The sequence below is a fragment of the Grus americana genome, chromosome 7 (assembly GCF_028858705.1).
Source record: "Grus americana isolate bGruAme1 chromosome 7, bGruAme1.mat, whole genome shotgun sequence".
Lineage (NCBI taxonomy): Eukaryota > Metazoa > Chordata > Aves > Gruiformes > Gruidae > Grus > Grus americana.
This window is the reverse complement of record NC_072858.1, coordinates 41,460,168-41,484,934: the sequence shown is the minus strand read 5'-3', so window position 1 is coordinate 41,484,934 and position 24,767 is coordinate 41,460,168. Positions and strand designations below refer to the sequence as shown.

The 24,767-nt window shown below is 52.3% G+C and overlaps 3 protein-coding genes across 10 annotated transcripts in view; 2 read left to right on the top strand and 1 right to left on the bottom strand.

Annotated features, from left to right (window-relative positions):
- The window catches only part of TUBGCP2 (tubulin gamma complex associated protein 2), a 37,040-nt gene extending 26,214 nt beyond the window's left edge, over positions 1–10,826 (bottom strand). For 2 of the 8 annotated variants that reach the window (XM_054831909.1, XM_054831908.1), the window contains exons 1-6: positions 10,794–10,826; positions 9,628–9,800; positions 8,475–8,603; positions 7,976–8,152; positions 2,404–2,563; positions 815–1,022 (exon numbers count right to left, since the gene is read on the bottom strand). In XM_054831909.1, coding sequence (XP_054687884.1) covers positions 815–1,022; positions 2,404–2,563; positions 7,976–8,152; positions 8,475–8,603; positions 9,628–9,777 — 824 coding nt within the window. In that variant the 5' untranslated portion in view covers positions 9,778–9,800; positions 10,794–10,826. Of the gene's footprint in view, positions 1–814; positions 1,023–2,403; positions 2,564–7,975; positions 8,153–8,474; positions 8,604–9,627; positions 10,536–10,568 lie in introns of those variants that run through there. The other 6 variants (XM_054831912.1, XM_054831913.1, XM_054831911.1 and 3 more) reach the window with 5 other exon arrangements.
- A 53-nt stretch (positions 10,827–10,879) lies between these two features.
- Positions 10,880–17,883, top strand: ZNF511 (zinc finger protein 511). Its single transcript, XM_054832155.1, has 6 exons — positions 10,880–11,041; positions 11,234–11,307; positions 13,521–13,722; positions 13,888–14,012; positions 15,852–16,037; positions 17,477–17,883. Exons 1-6 carry the CDS (start codon positions 10,880–10,882, stop codon positions 17,544–17,546), a joined length of 819 nt encoding a protein of 272 aa, XP_054688130.1. The 3' UTR covers positions 17,547–17,883.
- Positions 17,884–22,843: 4,960 nt separating this feature from the next.
- On the top strand, positions 22,844–24,503 carry LOC129208810 (uncharacterized). The gene is made up of 4 exons (XM_054832156.1): positions 22,844–23,110; positions 23,399–23,477; positions 23,593–23,651; positions 24,108–24,503. Exons 1-4 carry the CDS (start codon positions 22,869–22,871, stop codon positions 24,361–24,363), a joined length of 636 nt encoding a protein of 211 aa, XP_054688131.1. The 5' UTR covers positions 22,844–22,868; the 3' UTR covers positions 24,364–24,503.
- Positions 24,504–24,767: the final 264 nt, after the last annotated feature.

Genomic DNA, 24,767 nt, shown 5'->3' with positions numbered 1-24,767 from the left:
ACTATGTAAAAAGTGAGAGCCAGGATTTTCAAGGTAATTGTCTTTGCATAAACAGCAGGTTAGAGGACAGGAAAAGATCTCAAAAGGAAGCAATGTGCACCCAGGCATGTGGGGAAAGCACTGTTGCTAGCTTCTGACACCACATGCCATAGCAGGGATTTATCTGACCAGATTTAGATGGCTTCATGCATGTCAGCGGAGAGAGACAGATGCTTCTGAATGCAAGTCATATCATCTGGAAGGAGCCATGTAAAAAAGATTTGATGAATCACATCCTAAAAATGCTTCTTTCTCTTTGCTGATCTTTTAGGGACTTTGAATCAAATGCAGACATCTACACGACAAACATCTGCTGTTAGTGAGGTATACCTCATACTAAGACCTTTTAACAATTACCTACGGTAGCTTAGGCAGCAGGAGCTTCTCCTGCTCAGAAGCACACAAAGGTTGTCTCAGTCCTGGATGACCAGAGGAGAGAAAAAAGCCGGAAACATGGAGAAATTCTTAGAAGAGTGGGAAGAGACAAGCCAGAATAAGTAGACATATCCTATTTGCACTTTGCCTGAATGTACCAAGACCAAGCTTTGACAAAGCAAAGGTAAGGTGAGTGAAAAAGTGAACTGGCAGCACAGAGGAGAAACCCAGCAAAAAGAAATGCAGTTAAACCAATTCAAAGAAATTGTCATTCTTATTTTATATCCCCATAGGTTGAAATTAAGCTTGGAAGTTAACATCTGCACAGTGGTGGATTCTCTATTCTACAACCTGATGCTCAAAGGAGAATATCCTCTCCTGACAAATGTCAGCTTGGTACCTGGTGACAGCAGAGTAACTTGCTGCTACAGGAAGAATCCTGGTCACCAGCTCTTTGATGGACAAGTCCAAGTTTGGATCAACTGAAAACACTCGGTTCTGCCTGCCTACAAGAGCCTGTGCTGTGATGTATCTTCCATCCACGCCAATCAGAACATACAGCAAGTCCTCCACAATCACGGATTCTTGGGAGGCTAGTGGCAAAGTACCTGTTTTCAAAGAGAAGACAAAAAAAGAACACAATCAGAACACGCCGTAGTACTACCCGATCGTACATTCATATAATTTCAATCTAGTACCTGAAGCTTGAAAGGAAGACATACTACCATTCAAAGAGAGCAAAGGAAGATCACACAAAGCTGAATCAAGATATAGAGAAATAAAACTGAGTTAGGGTCAACTCCAAAATCATCTACCTTGCTTTCCAGGAAGAGAGAATCCTTTGCTCATTTATACTTGAAGCAAATCAAATAGGGCTATATATCCAACATCTGTGGCCAAGAGAACATCACCCACAGCTTGTGCTGCTGATCCTTCCACCCAAAAGGCCTCAGTTATACTGGACCCGAGGAGCTCCAATCTTGTCAACAACTCCCCCTACCTCCCCTCCACTGAAATATTCAAATATCAAGAAAACAGTTCAAACAGAGGCACAAAGAAATGCTAGCCCAGCAGGTGAACTGCAAACTGTAGGGTCTCTGAATGGTGTGGTCAACTACAAACCAGCTGCAAAGAAGCATAAAGGACTCAACCCAAAAATATAATCAAACGCATCAGAAGATCAGGGAACAGAGTGGCTACAACACTAACGACACCAAAGCTTATCTCATGAAACAAGGCAATGGTCCCTCTCCATTTGTAGGACTATGTGAGAGGACAAACGGTTCTGAGCTTGCACGGAACATACCCTCACAGCACATCCCAAAAGGACCCAGCAGAAACGCACTGGTGGACAAGCCATTTAAAGGGCACCTCCAAGAACGAGCCTACTGTTTTCATGTCCCCTCCTCAGACACAGCCCAAATCCAGAGCAGGAAGAAGCTACAGGTTTCCTGTAGGAGCCTCCACAGTTCTGGAGAATGGAAACATGAGTCTCTAACTCAGCTGTTCTCTTCCAAAACATGTACTTAAATTTAATGCATGAATAATAAACTAGTCCCCTGCTGCTCTGGTGAGGAGAGAGACAGCAAATCAGGGAGGTTGTTATAGCCTTACTGGAGAGGATATTGAGTTGGGTGGATTGATGAATACTGCCTTGTCAGGTATGACTACAGATTTTTCAGCTGAGAATACAGATGTGATACTCCTACAGTAGGATTTTATGGAGGCTGTGACTCAAGAGAGAAAAAGGACTGGGAAACTCAAACTAGATTAGATTCCATGGATCAACAGTGGGGCTGGCATTCAGCACAGGAGAAATGCTATGAACAAAGTAAGTTTAGGGGGGTTTTTTTTTGAACCCTGCTCTTCATCTGCAGATGCAAGAAACCAAGTCCTGCTTTCATCCTGAGTGTCATGAAATCTGAATGGCACTTCTGAACAAGTACAAAACATAAAAAGTTAATGCAATTTTCCCTGCGTATCACATACCTATAGGTACCGTTGTGTCAGTGCTTAAACTGGTGCCAATTAAGAAATCACCAATAAGCGCAGGTCTCTCATACACCCAGGATGGAAATACTGGAATGGGATGACCAAAATTCTTCTTGTTCTGCTTATCTCGGAGGATTTTTCGTGTAAGCTCAAGAGGCTGTTGGAAAGACAGAGAGAGGGAGGGAGGAAAAAAAGAGATCTTCAGAAGTCCAAGAAGTTTTGAATTTTAAGCAGAAATGGACTGTAAACTGATAACTTGAGAACAGAAAGCAGAATAGCTGATGTTTCAGTAGCACAGTGTGGGACTTGGTCTCCCAATACCATCTAGTCTATTGGTCTCAGTGCTGCAGAGGTGATTTTTTTATACAGCTGGCCTTCTTTTTATTGGAGGGTACATCAAATACGCCTTTCTGCGTGCCTTCCCACCAGCTTCGGTGCTAAGGCACACGCAGGGAAGCAGAATGGGGACACGCACAACCACTATGCAGCTAACTAGTTCGCAAAGCACACCACATGAAAGGCAGCAAACTCCTTCCAGAAGAAGTAAGCAGTAACATCTTATTCAGCGGGCACTTGCAGATAGGCTAACGAACACCTCTCGAACACCGTGCCCGTTGTGAGGCTGCATGCCAAATGCAATCCCGATAATATACCCACAGATAGCAGGAAAACGACAAAGTTTTTTACTCTGAATAGGAGTCAGTGAAGGAAGCGAGCTCTTAAAGACTGAAAGACTTTCCACCCCTGGCTTTGGGCCTCTGACACTAAAATAAATGGGGTGCAAGATTAATTGTCAGCTGGAGAGGCCTGTGAGATGTACAACCTACGTGAACATTTAGAGCCCCACGTGCACAAAGACGGGGGGACATGCTTATGAATGCCATTTCTTAAGCTCCACAGATGTGCATGTGAAATGAGATATGCACAGGGTCCTTCCTCTCATGGGAGGATTCAGAGGAGAGAGGAACTTCAGAAGGAAGCAAACATACATGTGAGCTTTACACCTTCAAGAATGGTGCTCTTACACGTGAGGGGTAGTTAATGCACACTGAGGCTGGCCCCGGCCATGTTTCACGTTGTCAGAGCTGCCCAGTGCTGGGTCTCAAAATCCTTCAGACAAGCATCAGCTGTGGGACCACTCCTTCAAGCAGCACCAGTTCTGGGCACGTTTGCTGCAGCGTCACCGCTGGCGTAACACCATACAATGTCTTCAGGTCAGAGAGGCACCCCAAAGCAATGCCATGTTCCTACTTATACTGTGATCTGCTAGAAGGACCTCAATTTCCTCTGGTCCCCTAACAGGAACAGGACTCTTATAGGAGGGTATGGAGAAGGATGAAGCATCATTGCTGCCAGCAATTCAAAGGATGACTAAACTTCACGTAAAAGTGCAGACCTCAGTGTAGGACTGAGTCCTTCACATGGGTAAACAACCTGAACTCCTTCATAAATCTTAAATCCATGCAGTGAGAAAATACTCCTCTATTGAAGTAGTATATAGTACTTGTCCAACACGATCTGGATACGGACATAGGTTAAAACACCAAAACATCATGGGCACTTTCTGTATCTGGAATGGAAGATCTCCCTGTAGCACTGGCCCTATGCAACATGGCTGCATGAACAAGCTTCAGCTTAGGATAAGGGCAGCCTTCGCTACATCTTCCCAAGAGCAGGGAGGAATGACAGCTTATTCTGGGGGCCATCAATAAGCATGTGAGGGACAAGGAGGTTATCTGGAGTCACCAATATGGATTCACCAAGGGGAAATCCTGCCTGACCAGTCTTCTTCAGGCCTTCTATGATGGCATGACCGGCTGCATGGATGAAGGGAGAGCAGTGGCTGTTGTTTACCTTGACTTCAGCAAGGCTTTTGACGCCGTCTCCCACAACATCCTCAGAGGCAAGCTTAGGCAGTGTGGGTTGGATGAGTGGACAGTGAGGTGGGTTGAGAATTGGCTGAATGACAGAGCCCAGAGGGTTGTGGTCAGCGGAGCAGCATCTGGTTGGAGGCCTGTAGCTAGTGATGTGTCCCAAGGGTCAGTGCTTGGTCCGGTCTTATTCAACATCTTCATCAGTGACCCGAAGAGAGGACAGAGTGCACCCTCAGCAAATTCGCTGACGGTACAAAACGGGGAGGAGTGGCCGACACAGCAGAAGGCTGCGCTGCCATTCAGCGAGATCTGGACAGGCTGGAGAGTTGGGCAGAGAGGAACCAAATGAACTTCAACAAGGGCAAGTGTAGGGTCCTGCACCCAGGGAGGAATAACCCCAGGCACCAGGACAGGCTGGGGTTGACCTGCTGGGAAGCAGCGCTGCGGAGAAGGACGTGGGAGTCCTGGTGGACAAGCAGCTCTCCATGACCAGCAGTGTGCCCTCGTGGCCAAGGCGGCCAATGGTAGCTGGGGGGCATTAGGAAGAGCGAGGCCAGCAGGTCGAGGGAGGTTCTCCTCCCCCTCTGCTCTGCCCTGGTGAGGCCGCATCTGGAGTTCCGTGCCCAGTTCTGGGCTCCCCAGTTCAAGACAGACAGGGAAGTACTGGGGAGAGTCCAGCCGAGGGCTGCGAGGATGATGAGGGGCCTGGAGCATCTCTCGTGTGAGGAAAGGCTGAGAGAGCTGGGGCTGGTTAGCCTGGAGAAGAGAAGACTGAGAGGGGATCTGATCAACGCTTACAAATATCTAAAGGGTGGGTGTCTAGAGGAAGGGGCCAGACTCTTCTCAGTGGTGCCCAGCGACGGGACAAGGGGCAATGGGCACAAACTGGAACACAGGAAGTTCCACCTCAATATGAGGAATAACTTCTTCCCTCTGAGGGTGACCGAGCACTGGGACAGGCTGCCCAGAGAAGTTGTGGAGTCTCCTTCTCTGGAGAGATTCCAAACCCTCCTGGATGCCATCCTGTGCAACCTGCTCTGGGTGATCCTGCTTTAGCGGGGAGGTTGGACTAGATGATCTCCAGCGGTCCCTTCCAATTGCTACCGTTGTGCGATTCTGTGAAAAGCTCCACAAACCACGGACCTCACCAGCACAGTATCTCCAGGATCCATGCACACTTATGAGAGAGCAGACTAAGAAAGTATCTAAGTCCAAAAGCTTCTGAGGCATTGTGCTAAGCATAGGAGACCATACAAGCTAACAGAGCCAGGTAATACCTCAACAGCACATGTGGATAGAAGACAGTTGTCTAAAATGGAGCTACTTCAGTGAGATGCACTGCACAAAAGGTACACCTTGGAAATTCAGAGACATGAGGTGATCGCTGTCTCCAACTGCCAAAATGAAATCGGATCATAGACTCATAGAACGGTTTGAGGTGGAAGGGACCATTAAAGATCATCCAGTCCAACTCCCCTGTTGTGGGCAGGGATATCTTTCACTGGATTAGGTTGCCCAAAGCCCCATCCAACCTGACCTTGAACGCTGCCAGGGATGGAGCATCCCATCTAAATCTACCCTCTTTCTGTTTAAAACCGTTGCCCCTTGTTCCGTCACTACAGGCCCTGGTACGAAGTCTTACTCCATCTTTATCATAAGTCCCCTTCATATAGCGAAAAGCTGCAGTAAGGTCTCCCCGGAGCCTTCTCTTCTCCAGGCTGAACAACCCCAACTCTCTCAGCCTGACTCCATAGCAGAGGTGCTCCAACCCTTGGATCATCTCCGTGGCCTCCTCTGGACTCGCTCCAACAGCTCCATGTCCTTCTTGTGCTGGGGACCCCCGAGCTGGATGCAGCACTGCAGGGGGGTCTCAGCAGAGCGGAGCAGAGGGGCAGAATCCCCTCCCTCGACCTGCTGGTCATGCTGCTGGACACGCAGCCCAGGACACGGTTGGCTTTCTGGGCTGCCAGTGCACATTGCTGGCTCATGTCCAATTTTTTTTTCCACCAGCTGAACTTCACAGCGTACATAGAACAATGCCGGTTTCATCACTGCCTGACAGGGGAGGGGGATGGACTCTCTCCATTCAGGATGTGAACTGTCCATCATCACATGCATGTACAGCTCTTCAAGATGAGATCCCCATCGGGTGTCCCAAAACACTGAACACGGAGGGTCCGTTCCTCCAGCCATCAATGGCCTGAAGCGATCTGACCACCACAGCACACTCCCCACTTGGTGGCAGATGCATCTACTGTCATCATCTTCACCAGGGGCAGGAGGGTGTTCCCTGGAAGGCGCTAGCTCTGCTCAGCCACTGCCACAGAAAGACCTTCACAGACTGAAGAGTAACTGCACACCTGCTGAGAAGCCAGCACGGGCAATAAACCATGTAAAGCCACAGCCAGAGCGCTCAACAGCAAAGGTCTGTAGGACGCATCGTGAATGTGAATGCTGCCACGCGGCCAAGAAAGGGCCAGCAGTGCCGCAGAGGGACGCACACGCCTCACCAACGCAGACAGATCCTGTGCGCTAACAAGACATAGAGATGCCTCCACTGAGCAAAGGCGCAGGACTGACACAACAGAGACTGCAGAAGGAGAAGACCCCAGCATGCAATTTCTGAGCATCCACGGCAGGTTGGCATCCTCAGAGACAGCCACATTCAGAGCCTGCAGGCTCGTCCCCTGGTAGATTTTATTGGCCAGTCATCTGAAGGCAGCATAGAAACAAACCTCTGGGACAAAGGCAAGCTGCAAAATTTTAAATGGAAGCATTTGCACATATTCTCCAGTTGCTCACTCACTCCGGACCTCTGAGCATCTTTTCTTCTTCCCTTCTCCCCACTTACCACTCTTTCACCTCTGTCCAAATAACTGCTCATACAGAGTTGCTCCTGTGCCTTCTGCAGCCAAAACGCCCTTATCCTGACTCACAAACTTTTTGCCATATTTTTCCTCCCTCCTGTCCCATTGAGCAGGGGGAATGATAGAGTGGCTAGCCAAGGTCAACTCATCACTGTATAGTGATTCATACAAATGATTATAGGAAACCGAAGTTGGGATTTAAGTAATAATCCCCCTTTTGCACTTTCTACCTCCTGGCCTACTGATCACAAAATGCTTGCTTAACTGTTTTCTAAGCCTGTGTCTTGCAATGATACAGTTTACTTCTACGGCAGGGCTGGGTTTTTTTCTTACTTTTTGTCTTTGGGATCACTTCACAGCATTATTTCAGGAGCTGAAATAGCTAAGTAGAGGGAACGGCTGTGTCCACTGGGGGAATGACGATGTGAGGCTTTGTACCCGCATTATTTGAGAGAGCGGAACTCCTACCAAGATGGGGACGTGCCACAATGGCTGCTGAGCTCCTGAGCAAGCACTGCCACAGGCAGAAAAGGAAACTTCAGCACAGCTTAAAGCGGTTGTTTGAAATAGGAAAGTGAAATTACATTAACAGTTAGAACTGTCACGGCCTAAACTTGACTCACCTTAACTGACAAATAGAAAAAGGCCACTTTTATTAAGAGCAGCACAAACATTTAATATAATCTGACTAGTAAATTCTGAGATACTTTAGATTATCTGCACAGATAGGAACATTTATAATTCCGCTAGATGGTAAAAGTTAAGAGCACAGCTATACACGAGCAGAAAGGAAAGATTTTGTGCCCAAAGCTCAGGAAGAGACAGTACCTGCTGCACACTGGAGTTGGCTGTGACGCTGCCCAACTGCTTGCGGAGCTCCTCGAGCTCCTGTAGAGATATCTTAGAAGTAGACGAGGGAATAGAAAAATTTGTGCTGCCACTGGTTGCTGCAGTTGCTGCAAGCTCTGCCCTTTCTTTAGCATTTTGCTGCAAATACTGGAGCGTCTGTACATACACAAAAAAGAAAAGATTTTGTGAATGCTGCTCAGCGCACACTAAAGCAAAAAACATATGATCATAAGACGGGTGCGCTGAATCAGACCACAGGTCTTTCTGTCCCCGCTTCCTGTGCCTTAGCGCTTTATATGAAGAGGAGCATAATTCTCGGTAGTGCTCTAATAATTAAGTAAATGCTAGAACTGGTTATCTGTAGATTTCAATGCATTTCACTGAACGCTGTCATCAGAAAGCATGCTGTACTTAAATCATTGCATTGTTGCTACTGCTGAATACTTGTAACACATCCAGTTCTAAAGGAGAAACAAACCTCTTTGTCTTCTGTGAGTTTTGACAGTAGATAAACTAAAGAATCTAGATGTCTTGTGTTTTTAGACTTCAGCTCATCGTACTTCTTTAAAAAATCTTCAGGAGTTCGAGAAAACTCTGCTATTTTTACCTGTAAAACACCACATCAATAATAAATGTTTAATGTATATTATTATCACAGCATTCAAAAGAGGAGCATTGTGCAAGGATGGAGTCAAGGCGCAGACTGGTGCTGCTGCCAAAGTACTTCAGGGAATGGGTTTTGGACTGAATGTGATGGCATTGGTCTCCTACTAATAATTTTGTCAGAGAAGAGGGGGGGTCCCGGCACTATCAGTGTAAACGATGCATAAGACTGGAATTAGAGCAAACACGCAGTTCAGGCCACAAAGATCTGAACTTTCTGATAGAGTTAGCAATTTTCTAGCACTTACAGCTCGACTGATGGATCGCTTTTAAAAACGACAATGAAAAGCAGTATTACGGCCACAGAAGTATGCCTGGTCATGACAGCGTCAGGCTTTAATCCCTAATACTTGGGTGATATTCAGAAAAAAAATAAAGTTGGGTATTGTTCATGTAATTGCATTTCATACAGTTACTATTTTTCATTTGGTTTATTCCTCCAGAGGACAAACCTTCTAATTAAAATTTGAAGCAACGATCACAGGCGCAAAACAAGCTCCTCCTTTGAGCTTCCCCCCCCAGCTGCAGTTCTAACAATCCTTCTCAGGTTCTTCCACCAATCTCTCCCAGACGCAAGGATTTTACCTTTTTCCTGATAGAATCTTTCTACTTTATACCCAAAATTGAGATTCCAGATCAGATTACCCCCTTTTTTTAACCAATGCCAACACAATTTCGCCATTATTCTCAGAAAAACTTGGGACAGCCGTTACTCCTCGCAACACGTGTCCAGCTCCGCACCCACAGAAGTCAAGTTATCTCACAGAAGAGTAGAGTACAGAAAACGTAGTTCACGTCACTGGCCAAGAGAAATCACGCTGAGGAATGTTTAGCTTGAACTCCTCCTTAGGGAGGACTGTGCTCTCAGAGCCGACGGAACCTCTATCAACAATTGCAAAGAAAGCACACCGCCTCAGGAGTCCTGCCGAAATGCAGCTCGGCTGCGATTAAAGTACATCGATGCCTACCTTCGCGCTGTGGGCAGAGACAGTGGTAGTAACGTAAGGCGTTCGATTCTTCTGCAGAAGATCGATGTAGACTTCGGCTCCTTCCCCGCCATGAACACGCAGCAGGCTGAGCAACTCGTTGACATCGTGGTGAATGCGGAACTCGCTCATACTCCCACCTGAGGCTACAAGTTCTGTGGGACGCAGAAACAAAGGCAGTAACTTATTATTTTACCGTCTGAAATGAAAATATACCCGCACAAACAACATTTCCCATCTACATTGTGAATCTACAGGCCATGCTAAAATATTTGACTGGAACGAGGAAATACACGTGAGGGGAGGAAGCAAGCAAAACAGAGACGCTGGTCGTGGTGCCCAATTTAACTATACCGGTACAAACCCCACCTTACACATAGGTGAGCCAGCAGGGGATTTTTTCAATCTCAAAAACCACACTGGCAAAGGAAAAGTCACTGAGCTGCCATAAGAAGTGCTGGTTCATGTACCCACAGGCTGCAGACACAGCTGAAATTACTGGTTTTGGCAACCCGCCCGAGCTGTTGCTTCTGAAGTTACTCAAAAGCAGATCTTCCAAGTTTAGGCGTCTTCATGTTCTACCGCCCATTTTACTAACAGATGAGCAACCAGTTCTGCAAAGTTACTTCAACGACGGCCGCAGAAGTAAGAGTCCGACCGGGGCACCACGCGAGTACGGAGCTCAACGGGACGCCCCACACAGGTGCGGAACGCCAAGCACCAGGACGCACTTTCGCCTTACCACCACCACCGCATCGCTTAGGCTGGAAGGGCTCTCTGCAAGGCTCGGCCCAGCGACCCAACCAAGCCTGAGCCAAAACAGCGCAGGGCCTTCTCCACTCCGAGCTTAAGTATCTCTAAAGATCCCGATTTGCACACACACCCCCCCCCCACTCGGGGCCCTGACCCGCATGGGGGAACACCTTTTCCGAACGCCCTGATACCGGGATCTCCTCTGCAGCACGGGAAAGCCCGGACGGCCCCGGGCCAGCGGCGGGGAAGCCCGAGCCCCGAGCCCTAGGCCCCCAGGCCCCAGCCCGGGGACGCCCCGGCTCTCCCGGACACGGCCCACAGTGACCTGCTGCAGCGTTGGCGCTGCCAGGAGCGGGCCCGGAGCGCCATTCCCCGGCCGCCGCCCGCAGCCCTACCTGCCCGCCCGGAAGTGCCCGCCAACGGCGCCTGGGAAGGCGGTGTCGCGCATGCGCACTTCCCTCCCGCCGCTTACCCCCGCGCCATGCTGCCCCTGCCGCCCGGGCTGCGCCGCCGCCTGCGGGAGGGGCCGCCCCCGCCGCCCCCGCCGCTCCCCTCCCAGCCGCCCCCCCAGCCGCCCCCCCAGCCGCCCTTCGCCTTCGCCCCCCGCCGCCTCCGCCTCGGCTCCCACCACCCGCTCCTCGAGGTGAGGGGCCGCCCTCCCGCGGGCCCAGGCCTCCGAGCCCGGTCTGTGTGGAGAGCAACGGCCGTGCTCCCTCAGAGCCTCTCCCAGCGCGGGCCCCGCCGCGGCCTGTCACCGTGGCGGAGAAGGGTTCGCTCTGCGGAGGCAGGCCTGCGGCCCACCGCCTCTCTCGTCTCCTCTCCTCTCCTCTCCTAGGATGGGGACGTTCACAGGCACCTCTACCTCCAGGGCGTCCTCACCAGCCTGGCAGAGGTGGCGGAGAGACCCAAGTAAGTGAGGCAGGGCCTGTGGGCCGCCCCGCCATCGCGACGGCTGCAGGTGTGCCTCTTGGGTCATACTTCCTGCGCCGTGTTACTTTGGTGTGCGGCACCGTTGGTACGAACCCTGCCCGCTTGTGTTGTACGGGTGCAAGGCTGGGACGGGTGCCATTCCTCTCGTCCGTGGACTTTAGAGGCCATGGCGGAGAAATAAGTTAAGTGGGAGAAGACGTGGATGCACTGCAAAGCAGTTTGATGAAGGAGAATGAGGTGGTGTACTTTGCAAACCTCAGTGTCCTGCTGAAAAGGTCAAAAATCGGTATTTTGTGCTGCAGTAAGCTGTCAGTCTAAATACTGACTTCTTGTGCTTTTCAGATGTGGCGTCACTTCACTGAGCGCAGGTAAGGCATCTCTAATATGTCTGAAAATTGGGATTGTAGCTAAACAAGAGGATTTAAGTGGCAGGTTGTTATGTACCCAGTCAAAACAGTGGGAGAACTGTATGGTACAAACAGCCCCAATTAGGAAGGCTAAGCCTGGGAGAGAAGGTTATCGGGAGTCACCAATATGGATTCACCAAGGGGAAATCCTGCCTGACCAGTCTTCTTCAGGCCTTCTATGATGGCATGACCGGCTGCATGGATGAAGGGAGAGCAGTGGCTGTTGTTTACCTTGACTTCAGCAAGGCTTTTGACGCCGTCTCCCACAACATCCTCAGAGGCAAGCTTAGGCAGTGTGGGTTGGATGAGTGGACAGTGAGGTGGGTTGAGAATTGGCTGAATGACAGAGCCCAGAGGGTTGTGGTCAGCGGAGCAGCGTCTGGTTGGAGGCCTGTAGCTAGTGATGTGTCCCAAGGGTCAGTGCTTGGTCCGGTCTTATTCAACATCTTCATCAATGACCCAAAGAGAGGACAGAGTGCGCCCTCAGCAAATTCGCTGACGGTACAAAACGGGGAGGAGTGGCCGACACAGCAGAAGGCTGCGCTGCCATTCAGCGAGATCTGGACAGGCTGGAGAGTTGGGCAGAGAGGAACCAAATGAACTTCAACAAGGGCAAGTGTAGGGTCCTGCACCCAGGGAGGAATAACCCCAGGCACCAGGACAGGCTGGGGTTGACCTGCTGGGAAGCAGCGCTGCGGAGAAGGACGTGGGAGTCCTGGTGGACAAGCAGCTCTCCATGACCAGCAGTGTGCCCTCGTGGCCAAGGCGGCCAATGGTAGCTGGGGGGCATTAGGAAGAGCGAGGCCAGCAGGTCGAGGGAGGTTCTCCTCCCCCTCTGCTCTGCCCTGGTGAGGCCGCATCTGGAGTTCCGTGCCCAGTTCTGGGCTCCCCAGTTCAAGACAGACAGGGAAGTACTGGGGAGAGTCCAGTCGAGGGCTGCGAGGATGATGAGGGGCCTGGAGCATCTCTCGTGTGAGGAAAGGCTGAGAGAGCTGGGGCTGGTTAGCCTGGAGAAGAGAAGACTGAGAGGGGATCTGATCAACGCTTACAAATATCTAAAGGGTGGGTGTCTAGAGGAAGGGGCCAGACTCTTCTCAGTGGTGCCCAGCGATGGGACAAGGGGCAATGGGCACAAACTGGAACACAGGAAGTTCCATCTCAATATGAGGAATAACTTCTTCCCTCTGAGGGTGACTGAGCACTGGGACAGGCTGCCCAGAGAGGTTGTGGAGTCTCCTTCTCTGGAGAGATTCCAAACCCTCCTGGATGCCATCCTGTGCAACCTGCTCTGGGTGATCCTGCTTTAGCGGGGGGGTTGGACTAGATGATCTCCAGCGGTCCCTTCCAACTCCTACTGTTGTGTGATTCTGTAATCTTCATCTTGCTTTAAAACTTGCTCTTGTACATAAAATTGAGGAAGTACTTTGAGGATTGCATGAAGTTATCCTACAGATGCCTGTTAAACATCATTGGCACAAAGTTTTAATCCACAGCTGCGACTTTAAGGCCAAACAGCTTATTTCTCATATTGCTGCTTGGTGTTTATTCTTAATTGAGGCACCACTTCAGAGGATGATAATATATACGATGCTCAAGCCGCAATGGCAAATAAGAGTTTCCAACTGCCAACACCATTGTAATCTTCATTCCATTGCATCTTTCATGTAATTTAAGTCATACTCACCAAAAATGCCATGAATAAATAAAGTCGTCTAGAGGGGTATATGCAGCTTAAATTAAGGCTCTAATTTAATTTAAGGCATGGATGTCCTAATTTCCCTGCAGGGTGTCTGAATTCAGTTGCCACATTTCTGGGTGCTGCCAGGTCTTTGATACGCTGGAGGGCTACGAGCACCACTACAACACGCTGCACAGGAACGTCTGTTCCTTCTGCAAGCGCTCCTTTCCGTCAGGGCACCTCTTGGATATTCACATCTTGGAGTGGCACGACTCGCTCTTCCAGATAATGGCCGAGAAGCAAAACATGGTGAGTCGCCATGCCTGGCCCTTCGCTCATGGTTGGTGTGCACGGCGTGGGCTGGCATCCTTAGAGACTGACAGTTCAGGGAGGGCATCCATGTCTCCAGCTGACACCGCTTGCCTTTTCCAGTTATGTCGTGTCTTTTTTTTTTTTCTCCCCCCTGCCTTTCAGTACAAGTGTTTGGTAGAAGGCTGTGCGGAGAAGTTCAAGAGCAGCAAGGACAGAAAGGATCACTTGGTCACCATTCACCTTTATCCTGCTGACTTTCGGTTTGATAGACCGAAGAAAGTGAAAAGGTAACTGCAGAACCGCAGTAGCACAACTTGTTTTCCCTGTAGAGGTGATGTTGTGCTGCTCTGCTGTTTCACTCCCTTCCCAGAGTAAGCAAGTTTATATCTGAAGAGGCTCAGAAGTGACATTTTATGCTGCTTTTAAGAACAGGTAAACTCGCAAGTTTTTCTGTGGCAACATTTTACTTTATCTTAATGTTGAAGTGTGTCTTATTTCTCCCCCTGTGTGGCTCCAGGCTCTGATCCCTTCGTGCCACCTCAAGTGTGAACGCAAAGCCCAGCATCTCTCTGCATCACTTTGTGCATGTTTCCCGCTTTGCTCTCCAACCCTTTGCAATATTCCTGCTCCCTGAAAGCACAAGTAGAGCAGCAGAGGGAGGCTTTGTAAGTCTGACTAACAGCTTTCTCAGCTCGCTGCTTGTTTCAAGCACGGCTTTCACCGTGGTGAAATTAATACAAGGACTGATGTTTAATACCTTCCTCAGAGACCTGAGTGATGGGATGGAGAGAAAATTTCTTGCCTGGCTGGGTGGCGTGACCCTGGGACGGTGTCGCGTAAAAGGGTACGAGTCTGACACGTGGCTGAGGGAGGCCTTCCCATTGAGTCCCCAGGTTCGGAAAGGACCCCCTTGCTTTCTAAACTCGTTCTCAGAGAGGAGTCTAGGTGAGGCTAGGTCCAGTCTTAGTCCCAGACTTGGTCAATGGTTTATGTCTAAAGGATTATGTGTGTAGACACTGAGCAGAGTCAGTGTTTGCCTGTCAGAGCCCTCTCAATGACTTGCACTGGAGACAGTTTTGAAAAGTTGAAACAGATAGGTAATTTATTGAGGCAACAGATATAACAAGTTCGGAATTGACGTTGATAAATACACTTAATGCAAAAATCAACCTCGAGTTAATAGTTCAGTGCTTTTGTTGATGGTACTTTCCCAGGGTAACATCCGACATAGTTGGAGGCGCAAGACTTACCAAAGAGGCGTCCCTTTGGGGAGGAGAGAGGCCCAGGCCCGTTGACCTGTCCAGATAGTTGGAGTTCTTGTCCTTAAAATGGAGGATTCTGAATGCCAGATTTATACTTTTGGCGAGGTGGGACTAAGTCAGGTATTGTGTGCGATTGGCCCTTACCAAGGCTTGTTGCGTTGTTGATGGGGAGGAGCAGCGGAGAACGTAGGCATTTGGTACAGAGGCGCGGGGGTCTGTTTAGCTTTACCGAAGTACCGTCGGGCTGTGAGGCCTCCCCCTCACCCCGGGCGTCACTCGGTGGGTTCGAGTGGTAGACCATCAGGTGCCACAGCTGTCAAGATGAGCACCTTGCTCATGCCGTGCCTTTGTTCAGGCCTGGTGCTTATCGGTGCAGGATAAGCACGCTGCTCAATCTGCGCTCTCGCTCAAGTTGAACCTTGCTACTTTCTGCCGACTTACAGTGACCCCGTATTCGGCACCGACAAGCCCAGCGTCCCGCAGACGGGGTGCCCAAAGGGACACAGACCAGGTCTGTGGAGTCTTAAGGCTTGCTTGGGTAGCCTGGTGTGAACCCTCTAGTCCAGCCCGCTGAGCCTGTTGAATGAGTTTCACTTTGTGGACTGAAGAACTTGGGGACAAAGCTGTGTGCTATAATGCAGCAACCCCGAATACTTAAATAGAAACTCATACGAGCCTGTCACGCAGCTCTTTGGCAGCCTTTTGGCTGCTCCCAGTGGTTTGCGCGGCAAAATCTCTGTGCCTCCATGCAGTAACTCACCCCGGTTGGACTCGACCTGTGCCACCACGAAATGCCTTTCATTTCCTTTACTCTGGGCTTACATGGCAGCTACTGAGAAAGGATGTAAAATTTTCTCTCTGCAGTGGCCCCAAGCACGTGAGCTCTCCCACGAAGCAGGGTGCCAGCGTGCCGATGGATGTGGGTGCGGAGATGTCGGAGCAATTCCAGGCAGACCCCATGGACGTAGGGCCCAGCGAGAACATGGAGGTCCCTCAGCCTGCAGCCGGCCTCGGCCCCTCAGTGCCAGAGAAACAGCTCTATAAATCCAGGTCCGTACTGCTGGCCTCCACGGGCAAAAATTTCTGCAGCTGGGACCGTATCATCCGAATTGCATTTTGCAGTGCCTAGTGCAGCACAGCTCAGGGTGTTTCTGTGTCGAAGATAAAAGAGGTAGAGTTTCCATGTATGTTTTAAAAGTAATTTTTAAAAGAGGAAAGCATGAGGAAGGACAGAATGTGCGTACACCGTAAAAGCCCTGTCAGTGAGTTTCTGTTAGCCTGCCCGCCCGTGATCTCTTCCCAGGCCATTGCAGAATGGCGTGGGTCTGAAGATAACTCTGTCCTAAAACGCTCTAACAAATTTCGTTGCTGCTTTGTAACACTTGCCCGTCCTAGCTGACACGGGGCTGAGCTGCTGCGTTTCACTGTAGCTGTCTGTGTGCTCCCATGCAGGACAAGGCACAAATAAAGCAGGTGAACATCCTACTCCGAATCTTAGGTTCTTTACATAAAATCTTTACAAAAAGTTGAAACGGAATTGCCTAATGCTGGTTTGACTTTTTAAATCCCCCTCATGGTGTGCTGTAAAACCTGTATGAGATACAAGGTAGCCATCAAAAGGCCACCACCCTCTTCCCAGCACTGGCATCAGTGTCATTTTATTCATCATTTTAATCGTCTCAGCATTAAGGTTAACTGGAATAGTTCAAGCAAAACCATATTAGCAAAGGGATTCTTATGTTTTGAGTGTGCCACATCTGTTGACACGCTAGCAGTCTGGAAGCAGCACGATGAGCCCACGACCGTGCTGGAGCACCGTGCGGGAAAACCCGCTTCTGTCCTCAGCTCCTTCTGGCTTTCACTGGCTTCAGCTCTGCCTCTGTAAAACGAGGTGAGCGTTGCTGTTTCGGGGCTTTCTAATGAGTTGTGGAGTCTGAAAGCACTCGCCACGCACTACAGCCGCTAGGGTCTGCTTTTGTATGTCATGGTTTGCCTGACAAAATCCTGTCCCTAAGCGCCTGCCATGGTGACGTTTTAAACTTCACTGCTTTGTCCAGCGTAACAGCTTATAAACCAGAAAGAAACCATCCCTTAAATTCCATGTGATGCTGCAGGTCAAAAGGAGAATTTGCTGCTGAAAGGCCGTGCTATTCCTGCTGCTCCTGCTCTCTTGCTCTTCACGATCGTGGGCTTCCACAAAAAGACACTGCAACTGCCTGATGGCATATTATGTTTTGTAACACCTTCCACCCAGTTGTGAAGAGAGGAGAGGCCTCCAGAGCGTAAATGAAATGTGCAGAATAAACAGGAAAGCAGACCAGTATCACCCATTTTTTGAATTATACTTTGGTGATTTAGATGTCCTGCTCCTCTGATACTGTGCTCTTCCCACTCTGGGAGCTTGAAACGCTACACAAGGCGTAAAGCATCCCCGTGGTCTGGTGAGAGGGGGGCTGTTAATGTGTGTTAAAGCGTGTCTCCCTTTCCAGGATCCCATCCACAATTTGCTTTGGACAAGGTGCCACCCGAGGATTTAAAGGACCAAGGAAGAAAGTCTGAAGGTCAGCGCACCAGACTTCCGCCTGATGAGAAGGCACCGGCCACTGCTGCCCGCTGATGTTCGTGATGGCACTGAGCGGGGATGTTTGCAGATGCGTGTGAGGGTCCCGCTCCATGTGGGGAGGGCAGAGGGGTGAAACCAGGGATTGTGCAGCAGCAGTTTGGGATACATCCGTACCCAATGTAGCTCTGCTACCGTCCCTTCGTGTGTCTGTACCACCTCCCTTCAGCAGCATTTCAGGGCCGGCCTGTCCTTATATTTATCCTTGAGACACAACACTCTCTTTTCTGATCCCCTCTGAAATCAAACCACAAATAAATTCATCTGCCTCTGTGCTGTGAGGTTTTTGTGTCTCATCAGTGCCAGGACTGCTCTGGGCAGCAGTGGCTTTCTACACAGACGGTTGCATCTTGCCTGAGCTTGGAAATGGCAAATGCTCTTCTGAAACTCCAGGCCACTGCAGGGATCGCACAGGCTTGGTGAAAAACTTGCAAGGAATCACTGCCAAAAATGCAGCAGGGCTAACACCGAGCAAAATACACCGCGTTCCCTCTTCCTGCAGGAAGCCATGCAGCCTCCTCAGCTGGCCCGGGGCAGGCCGTCACGCTTCCCTGCCAGCCCTGCTTGCACAGGGGAGAATCAAAATCCAGAGGAAGAGTGCTGTAGATTACAACAATTAATTAAATTGTTTTAATTTCACTCTTCCATTTTCTCATGGTGTTTTTAAAAGCTCCCAGCAAGGACAGCCCTTGGAACCAGACACAGATGTGGGGCGGGTTGAACTCTGCATCAGTTGCTCACAGAAGGAGTCTTGGACTGTGGTGGAACACCGTGACGTGTGGAGGTGAGAGGAAATGGGCTGCTGGAGCTGAGACTACGCAGGATTGGGTTGTTGGGGTATTTTTTTTTTTGCCTTTTGGGGGAAAAAAACAGATTCAAGAAATTCCAAGACAAAATCTGCTGACTGTATGGAAGCTGGAAACACCAACAAAAAGAAAACAGGAAAAAAAAAGCGTTGGTCCGTAATTCTGACCTCCTCCATCTCGCTGAAGTTGGCTCCGCTCCCCAGCGTCGCTCTGAAACCCCCCATGAAAGGTTTGCCTGGGTCAGGAAAAGCATTCTGGTGCCTTGCAGCTCTTTTCCACGGGGAGTTAAAATAAAGTGACTTCCTGCTAGGTGAATAAATAAAAGGAATTTTTACAAAATTGCTTCGTAGAGAATTTAAATGCTGTTTTGAAACCCAGGCAGGGTCAGAGGTGCAGAATGAACCTCCCTTTGCTCCAAATACCACCAAAATCAGGTTGAGATGGAGGTTATCTTTCCCCTGGAGGTTATTTTTCGCTACGTCTTTCCCTTCTTTTTTAGTCTCATCCTGCCAGGAGAAAAGATTGATTGGAAATGCAGAGCTGGGCTCAGCGTGCTGCTGCCAGGTCTCGGGGTCCTGTTGAACCGTGACACCTATGAAATTGTCCATAAAGGGAAAAAAAGAGGTTGCTGGAACAGCATTTATCCAAGAAGCTTAGGATCTGTAATTGCTTTTTATCCCTCCCCCCTCTCTGGGAGGAACAAAGGATAAAAAGGGCTTTGAAAAATCCTTGCAAATAGGAGCAGGAAATGACGCTTACAGGGACGTGAGAGCTTTCCCTGTGAGTTTTAAAATCCTTTGCTCTTTTTTTTTTAAACTCAGCCGGCTTGTCCAGCGTTAATCCTTGCTGCTCGGCCCCTGGGGAGAGCTGTCTCCGGCCAGCAAACCCCCCGGCCAGGATCCCTGGCGGGGAGCAGCCAGCCAGGGTACGGAGCCACCCACGGAGCTGCCGTGCACGCACCCACATGTGCACACACACACACACACACACCCCCCCCCCCCGTACCTGTACCCCTGTGCACACCTGTACTCACACCCGACAACCACAGTCCTGTGCACACCCCACTCCGTATCCGCACAGCCCATGCCCACCCGTCAACCCTTGTGCACGCACCCCTGTGCCAACATCCCCACGGGCACACCCCTGCGCACTGCGGCCCCCCGCCGCGCACACACACGCACACACACGCACACACACACTCTCACTCTCTGCTGCCCCCCCCCACCTCCCTCTGCACACACTGCTGCCCCCCCGGCCCCTCACAAGCACCCAACCACACACCCCCCCCCCCCCCGCACACCTCTCCATGCACACACCCCCACGCACCCCCCCCCGCACACCCCCCCCCCGCACACCTCCCCTCCCCGCTGTGTGCACCCCCCTCAGCCCACAGTCTGACGTCCCCCAGAGATGGCCGTGGTACGCACCAGGCTCTGCCACCACCTTTGTGGCCACTGCTCTGGTGCTCCTGTCCCATGACTGCCCAGGGACGTCTGTTGGCACGGGTCAGCAGCCACCAAAAATCATTTGCCAGCATGGGAAGCCCCTAAATGAGGGTTTTTTCACTCCCTCATTGGAATAACTGGAAATCTGAAGCAGTCACCACATCGCTGGAGGTATCTGCAGGCTTTGGCACGTGATGGTACGAAGATCACACAGAAGAAGCCTGATCTGCTCTGCCCGATGTGTTTAGGTCCTAAGTTTCCACCTGGAAATTCCGTCCTTCCTTTTTCCCAGACTCCAGGTCTCCGCGTGTCTGCCCTTGCTATTAAAAAATAAATAAAAATTGGAATTACAGCCTCAGGGCTCACAGCTAGCTCTCTTCTGGATTACCAACTTTTTCCAGAGTCCATGGACAAGGCTTTTCCAGCTGGCCAGTGGCTTTCAAAAAATCCTTATTTCAAGATAAAACTTGAACTTCCCTATTTTATTTTTCCTTGTAGGAGTTGTCGCAAGCAAAATCTTCCAGTCCCTTGCTTGTTTGTGCAGGCGGGAGCCGGTGGAGTTACCCAGCAGTGGCCATCGGACAGACGCGTACGCATCACACTGGCAAACAACCGCGTGCGAGCAAGCAGAAGCACAGAGCGGGACTCAGGTAGCACACGTGCACACACATTGGCACGATGCACACGCATGTACAAGCATGCAGAGCAGGTGTGTGCGCACGCACGCGCACACACGCGCAGAGGGCACATGCACACGTTTGCATGGCCCAAGATGCTCACGAGCATGATACGTATGTACGGCATATACCTGCACGTGCTGCACGCGCACACCCACGGGCGTGTGCAAACACGGGGCACACAACACAGGCACAGCAAACGCATAGAAAAGCGCGGCACACGCCTGCACACGGATGCGTGCAAGCGCGGGGCCCACAGGCATGTGTACATACAGCAAATGCGTGCGCGTGCCCATACAGATGTGCGACGTAGATGGCACGTGCACGCACACGTGTTGGGCACGCGTACAGCGCGCATACGACGTGCAGATGTGTGCGACAAAGCACGTGCTTGCGGGCACAGACAAGGGCGCAGCTCGAGCGCGTGCGTGCGCGCAGAGAACAGCTGCACGCGCAGAGTGCACAAGCGTGCGCACCTCTTCCCCGGGCACCCCGTGCTCGCTCCTTGGAGCGCAGAGCACCCCACCACCCCGCGGCCAGGGAGGAAGTGTGCAAGCTGGGCTGGCCTTCAGTTTGCTTTACTAAAGTGTGAAAAATAATACCGGAGTCTCCAGTAAAACTCCATTCCTGCATCATGTTACAGTGTATGATGTGAATTAATATCTACATTAACAAAATTAATACACTTTCAGAGTATAAAATGGATAGAGCCAGGACAGGGAATTTTTATAACGCATTCAGCGTGGCCCCGGCTTCTCCGTTGTGCGCATCCGTGAACAAAGCACCGCTCGGGTCCTCCAGCACCTGGGTGGCAGAGCTGCTGCCGGGAGCTTGCCTTCACCCGGCCCCCGTGAAAGCAGGGGCCCCTAGGTGAAACGGGGTGTAACTGGGGGGGGTGGAGGGGCAGAGGGTTTGGACTCACCCCCCCCCACCACCCGCAAGCTTATCTCCTAGGGAAAGCAATGCATTGGCAAATGGTTTGGAGACTGAAAGCCCCAAATCTCCCATTTTCCTTCTGTTGTAGGCGAGATGAAGGCGCCCGCGCGCTGGAGTTGGGTCCCGTCATGCTGGGCGTGGGACAGAAGCAAGGGGAAGGGCTGCAACCCCCCCCCCCCCCGGGGGGGCACTCAGCGCCAAGGCTGGAGCAAGTCATCGGCCCCTGCACCAGCAGGGAAGTCAAAAGAGGTTCTGCCCTGCAGCACCCCCACAGAGCAAGAGGGAGCAGCTCCATGCCAGAGGCCACCACCTTGCTGGGACATCTCCTAAGACCGTGCAGAAGCTGCTGGGGTTTTGGGGTGCAGGATCAGAAATGCATTCCCCCCTTCACCCCGGAGATTGTCTGTCAGCAGGAGGACAGAGGCCTGCCCACCCTGCAGCACCCGTTTTGGGGTCACAAGGGTTTTCTGAGCTTTGGGATGCAACCATGAGAACTTCCAGATACCGCAGTAACGTCACCGAGCTGCTGGGAGGCCGCAGGAGAGGTTTGAGCTGCCTGGAGCGTCAGAGAAGTCCCAGAGCTGGCAGCAGAGCGGGGGTGGCCATGGCTCTGGATGAGGCGCTTCTCCTTGTGCTGGCTTTATTTGGCTTCGTCATTGGCAGGCAAACGCTTGTGCCCTGACAGCCTCACGGGAGACGTCTGCCTGTACCGGCCCAGAGCGGGCATCCCTTGCCATTGCTTGCCTCTTCAGCCTGGGCCACCTCCTCCGCCCCTCCCTGGGGCCTTGGGGCAATCCATCTCCTTGGAGAGGGCTTCAGCCCAGGCGTGTGGCCGCAGCCACCACCCCATCACAGTTTGATTTCAGAGGGCAAATCCGGCTCTTCAGCTTCTGATTAGAAAACTTGGGCTTTTCTATGCGTCAAGGCCAGGTTGGACAGGGCTTTTCCGCCTGGTCTCGTGCAAGATGTCCCCGCCCATGGCAGGGGGTTGGACTGGATGATCTTGGAAGGTCTCTTCCCACCCAAAGCACCCCATGAACTAAGGCTGCCCGGAGTCCATCTTCCTCCCTTCTGACACCCACCTGCTTGCAAGGCCCCGGTTGTGCGCCGATAAGCCTTGTTTGTGTAATGCAGCAACGCTGAACGTCAGCGCTGGGGCTCTTAGCGGGTCCCTGCTCCTGCTCACCGCTTGCGGAGGGCATCTAGTCGCCCTTCGTTTATTCAGAGATCAGAAACGTGGCTGCTTGTTTGCTTTGCTGTCAGACATGGGGATGCACGAGCCACGGCGTGTGGGGAGACGCACATGCCTTGGTGCATGGAGCTTGCACGCGCCCCAGTGCATGAAGGATGTGCGTCCCTGGGTGCACGGGGCTTGCACGCACCCTGGTGCACGGGGGATGCAAACATCTGGGTGCACGGGGGGGGGACGACCGCGTGCCCTGGTGCATCAGGGTTGCACGTGTCTGGGAGCATGGGGGGGGTCAATCCCACGCCCCGTTTTCCCTGAGCAGCACCAGCAGCACGACCCGGCACCGCCCGGCGCTGCGTGGGACGGGCGGCCCTGGGAGCGGCCACCCCCGCCCATGGGCAAAGTGCGGGGCAAGGGCCAGGCGGCCCTGTGGAAGGCGGCCATGGAGCGGTACGTCCCTGCCTGGCCCCAGTGGGCAGCGCCGGGAGCACGGGGGGCAGGAGCGTGGGCAGGGGTGGGTGCTGGGGGTCAGGAAGGGGCTGTGGGCACAGGCCGGAGCTGCGGGGGCAGGATGCGGGCAGGCACCGTGGGCGCAGGCAGAGGCGGGCGGGAGCTGCGGGCGCAGGGATGGGCTCCGGATAAAGGCAGACGCAGGCAGACACCGTGAGCGCAGGGTGCAGGCAGGCATCAACCAATACAGCTCCTGCCGACGCGGCTCCTCTGCCATCTCTCTGCCAGCATGGTGCCGGCACGGCTCTGCGGCATCGCCGTCCTGCTGGGCGCTGCCCTCCTCCTGCCTGCACCCAGGGGCACCCAGGTGAGCCCCCACCCTCTGCCTTGCCCTCCTGCTGCCCCGCTTGACGAATGGGCGCAGGGAGGACCCACTGGTGATCCATGCCACCCCACCCCGGCGCTCCCCTCTCTCCCCGCAGGCTCTGAGCAACGCCAGGGAGAACGACCCAGCCGCAGAGATGGATTTGGCCAAGGAAATGTAAGAGGTGGCCACGCTCCCCGCACCTTCGGGCACCCGCATCTGGCTTGTAAAAACCGACAAAGCAACACCCTAAAATGTAAAGCATTTCAGGGGGGAATAAGTTTCCCTTGTTGCTTTGCGTCCCCCCAAAAATTAAGGGGCTGCCAGCTCCGCCTTCCCCCCAAATCAGCCAAACTCTCCGAGCATTGAGCCCTGGCTGGTTTCCCTTTGCTGGCGGCAGCGGGGAGCTGTGGCTGCTGCGACGCTGATGTTCCGGACCCATCCAGCCTGTTCCCGGGATAAGTGGCTAAATTAGCCTGTTTGCTCCCCAGTTACTAATTGCACCCTCCTGGGGGGGGGGAAGGTGTCTCCCCCAGGTCCCGGCACCCTGAGGGGTGGGATTCCCCTGGGGCAACCCTGAGTAACTGAGAGGAACCGCAAACTCTGCTCGCTGATTTTGCTCCCCTCTTCCAGCACCCAGGGCGTACCAGCCACAGAGCTGCCGGAGGAGGGCGAGATCTCCAAAGAGGTGGAACCGGTCTTCTCTGGTGGCGCCTGGGCTCCACGCGGCCCCCACCAAGCCCAGGTGGGACCGGAGGAGGATCGTGACCACCTCCACCACCCCCAGGATGATGCCAGGGAGGCCGATGCCCGTGGGCCACCCCGGATGCTGTCCCTGGAAGTGCAGAGCGGCCCGGAGGAGGACCGCGACCATCTCCACCACAGCTGAGCGGAGATGTGCCCAGGCTGCCAAGTGAGGGGTGGGGGCTGCCCTGGGACTTCCTGAGGGGACTTGTCCCTCCCTACCCACCCATGAGCCCCCCCCCCAATAAACCCGTTCCCCACCTCCGCAGCCTGGTGGGGTCCTCATTGCTGCCAGAAACCTACTGCTATGGGTAGGTCAACCCCCAAATCTGGGAGGATCCCCCTCCTCGGGCTTGCCCCGAGACCCCAGGCAGGGTGAGAATGATGCCTCGGGGTGGGGGACACAGCACAGCCCCCCCCGGCCTCAGTTCAGCCCAGGCGGGGCTGAGGCCAGGCAAACTCAGCACATCGGCATTGTGCCCAAGAAGATGCCGCAGGCATCCGGGGGATCCGGTGATCCAGGGGACACACGGATCTACTGCTCCATGA

Bases quoted from the DNA above. Each gene is read 5' to 3' on its own strand.
- LOC129208810 (XM_054832156.1), top strand. From the start codon at position 22,869: ATGCAAACATCTGGGTGCACGGGGGGGGGACGACCGCGTGCCCTGGTG. The intron at 23,478-23,592 runs GTGAGCCCCCAC...CTCTCCCCGCAG, and splicing joins CTGCACCCAGGGGCACCCAG to GCTCTGAGCAACGCCAGGGA. The intron at 23,652-24,107 runs GTAAGAGGTGGC...CCCCTCTTCCAG, and splicing joins ATGGATTTGGCCAAGGAAAT to CACCCAGGGCGTACCAGCCA.
- ZNF511 (XM_054832155.1), top strand. From the start codon at position 10,880: ATGCTGCCCCTGCCGCCCGGGCTGCGCCGCCGCCTGCGGGAGGGGCCG. The intron at 11,042-11,233 runs GTGAGGGGCCGC...CTCCTCTCCTAG, and splicing joins CCCACCACCCGCTCCTCGAG to GATGGGGACGTTCACAGGCA. The intron at 16,038-17,476 runs GTCCGTACTGCT...CTCCCTTTCCAG, and splicing joins AAACAGCTCTATAAATCCAG to GATCCCATCCACAATTTGCT.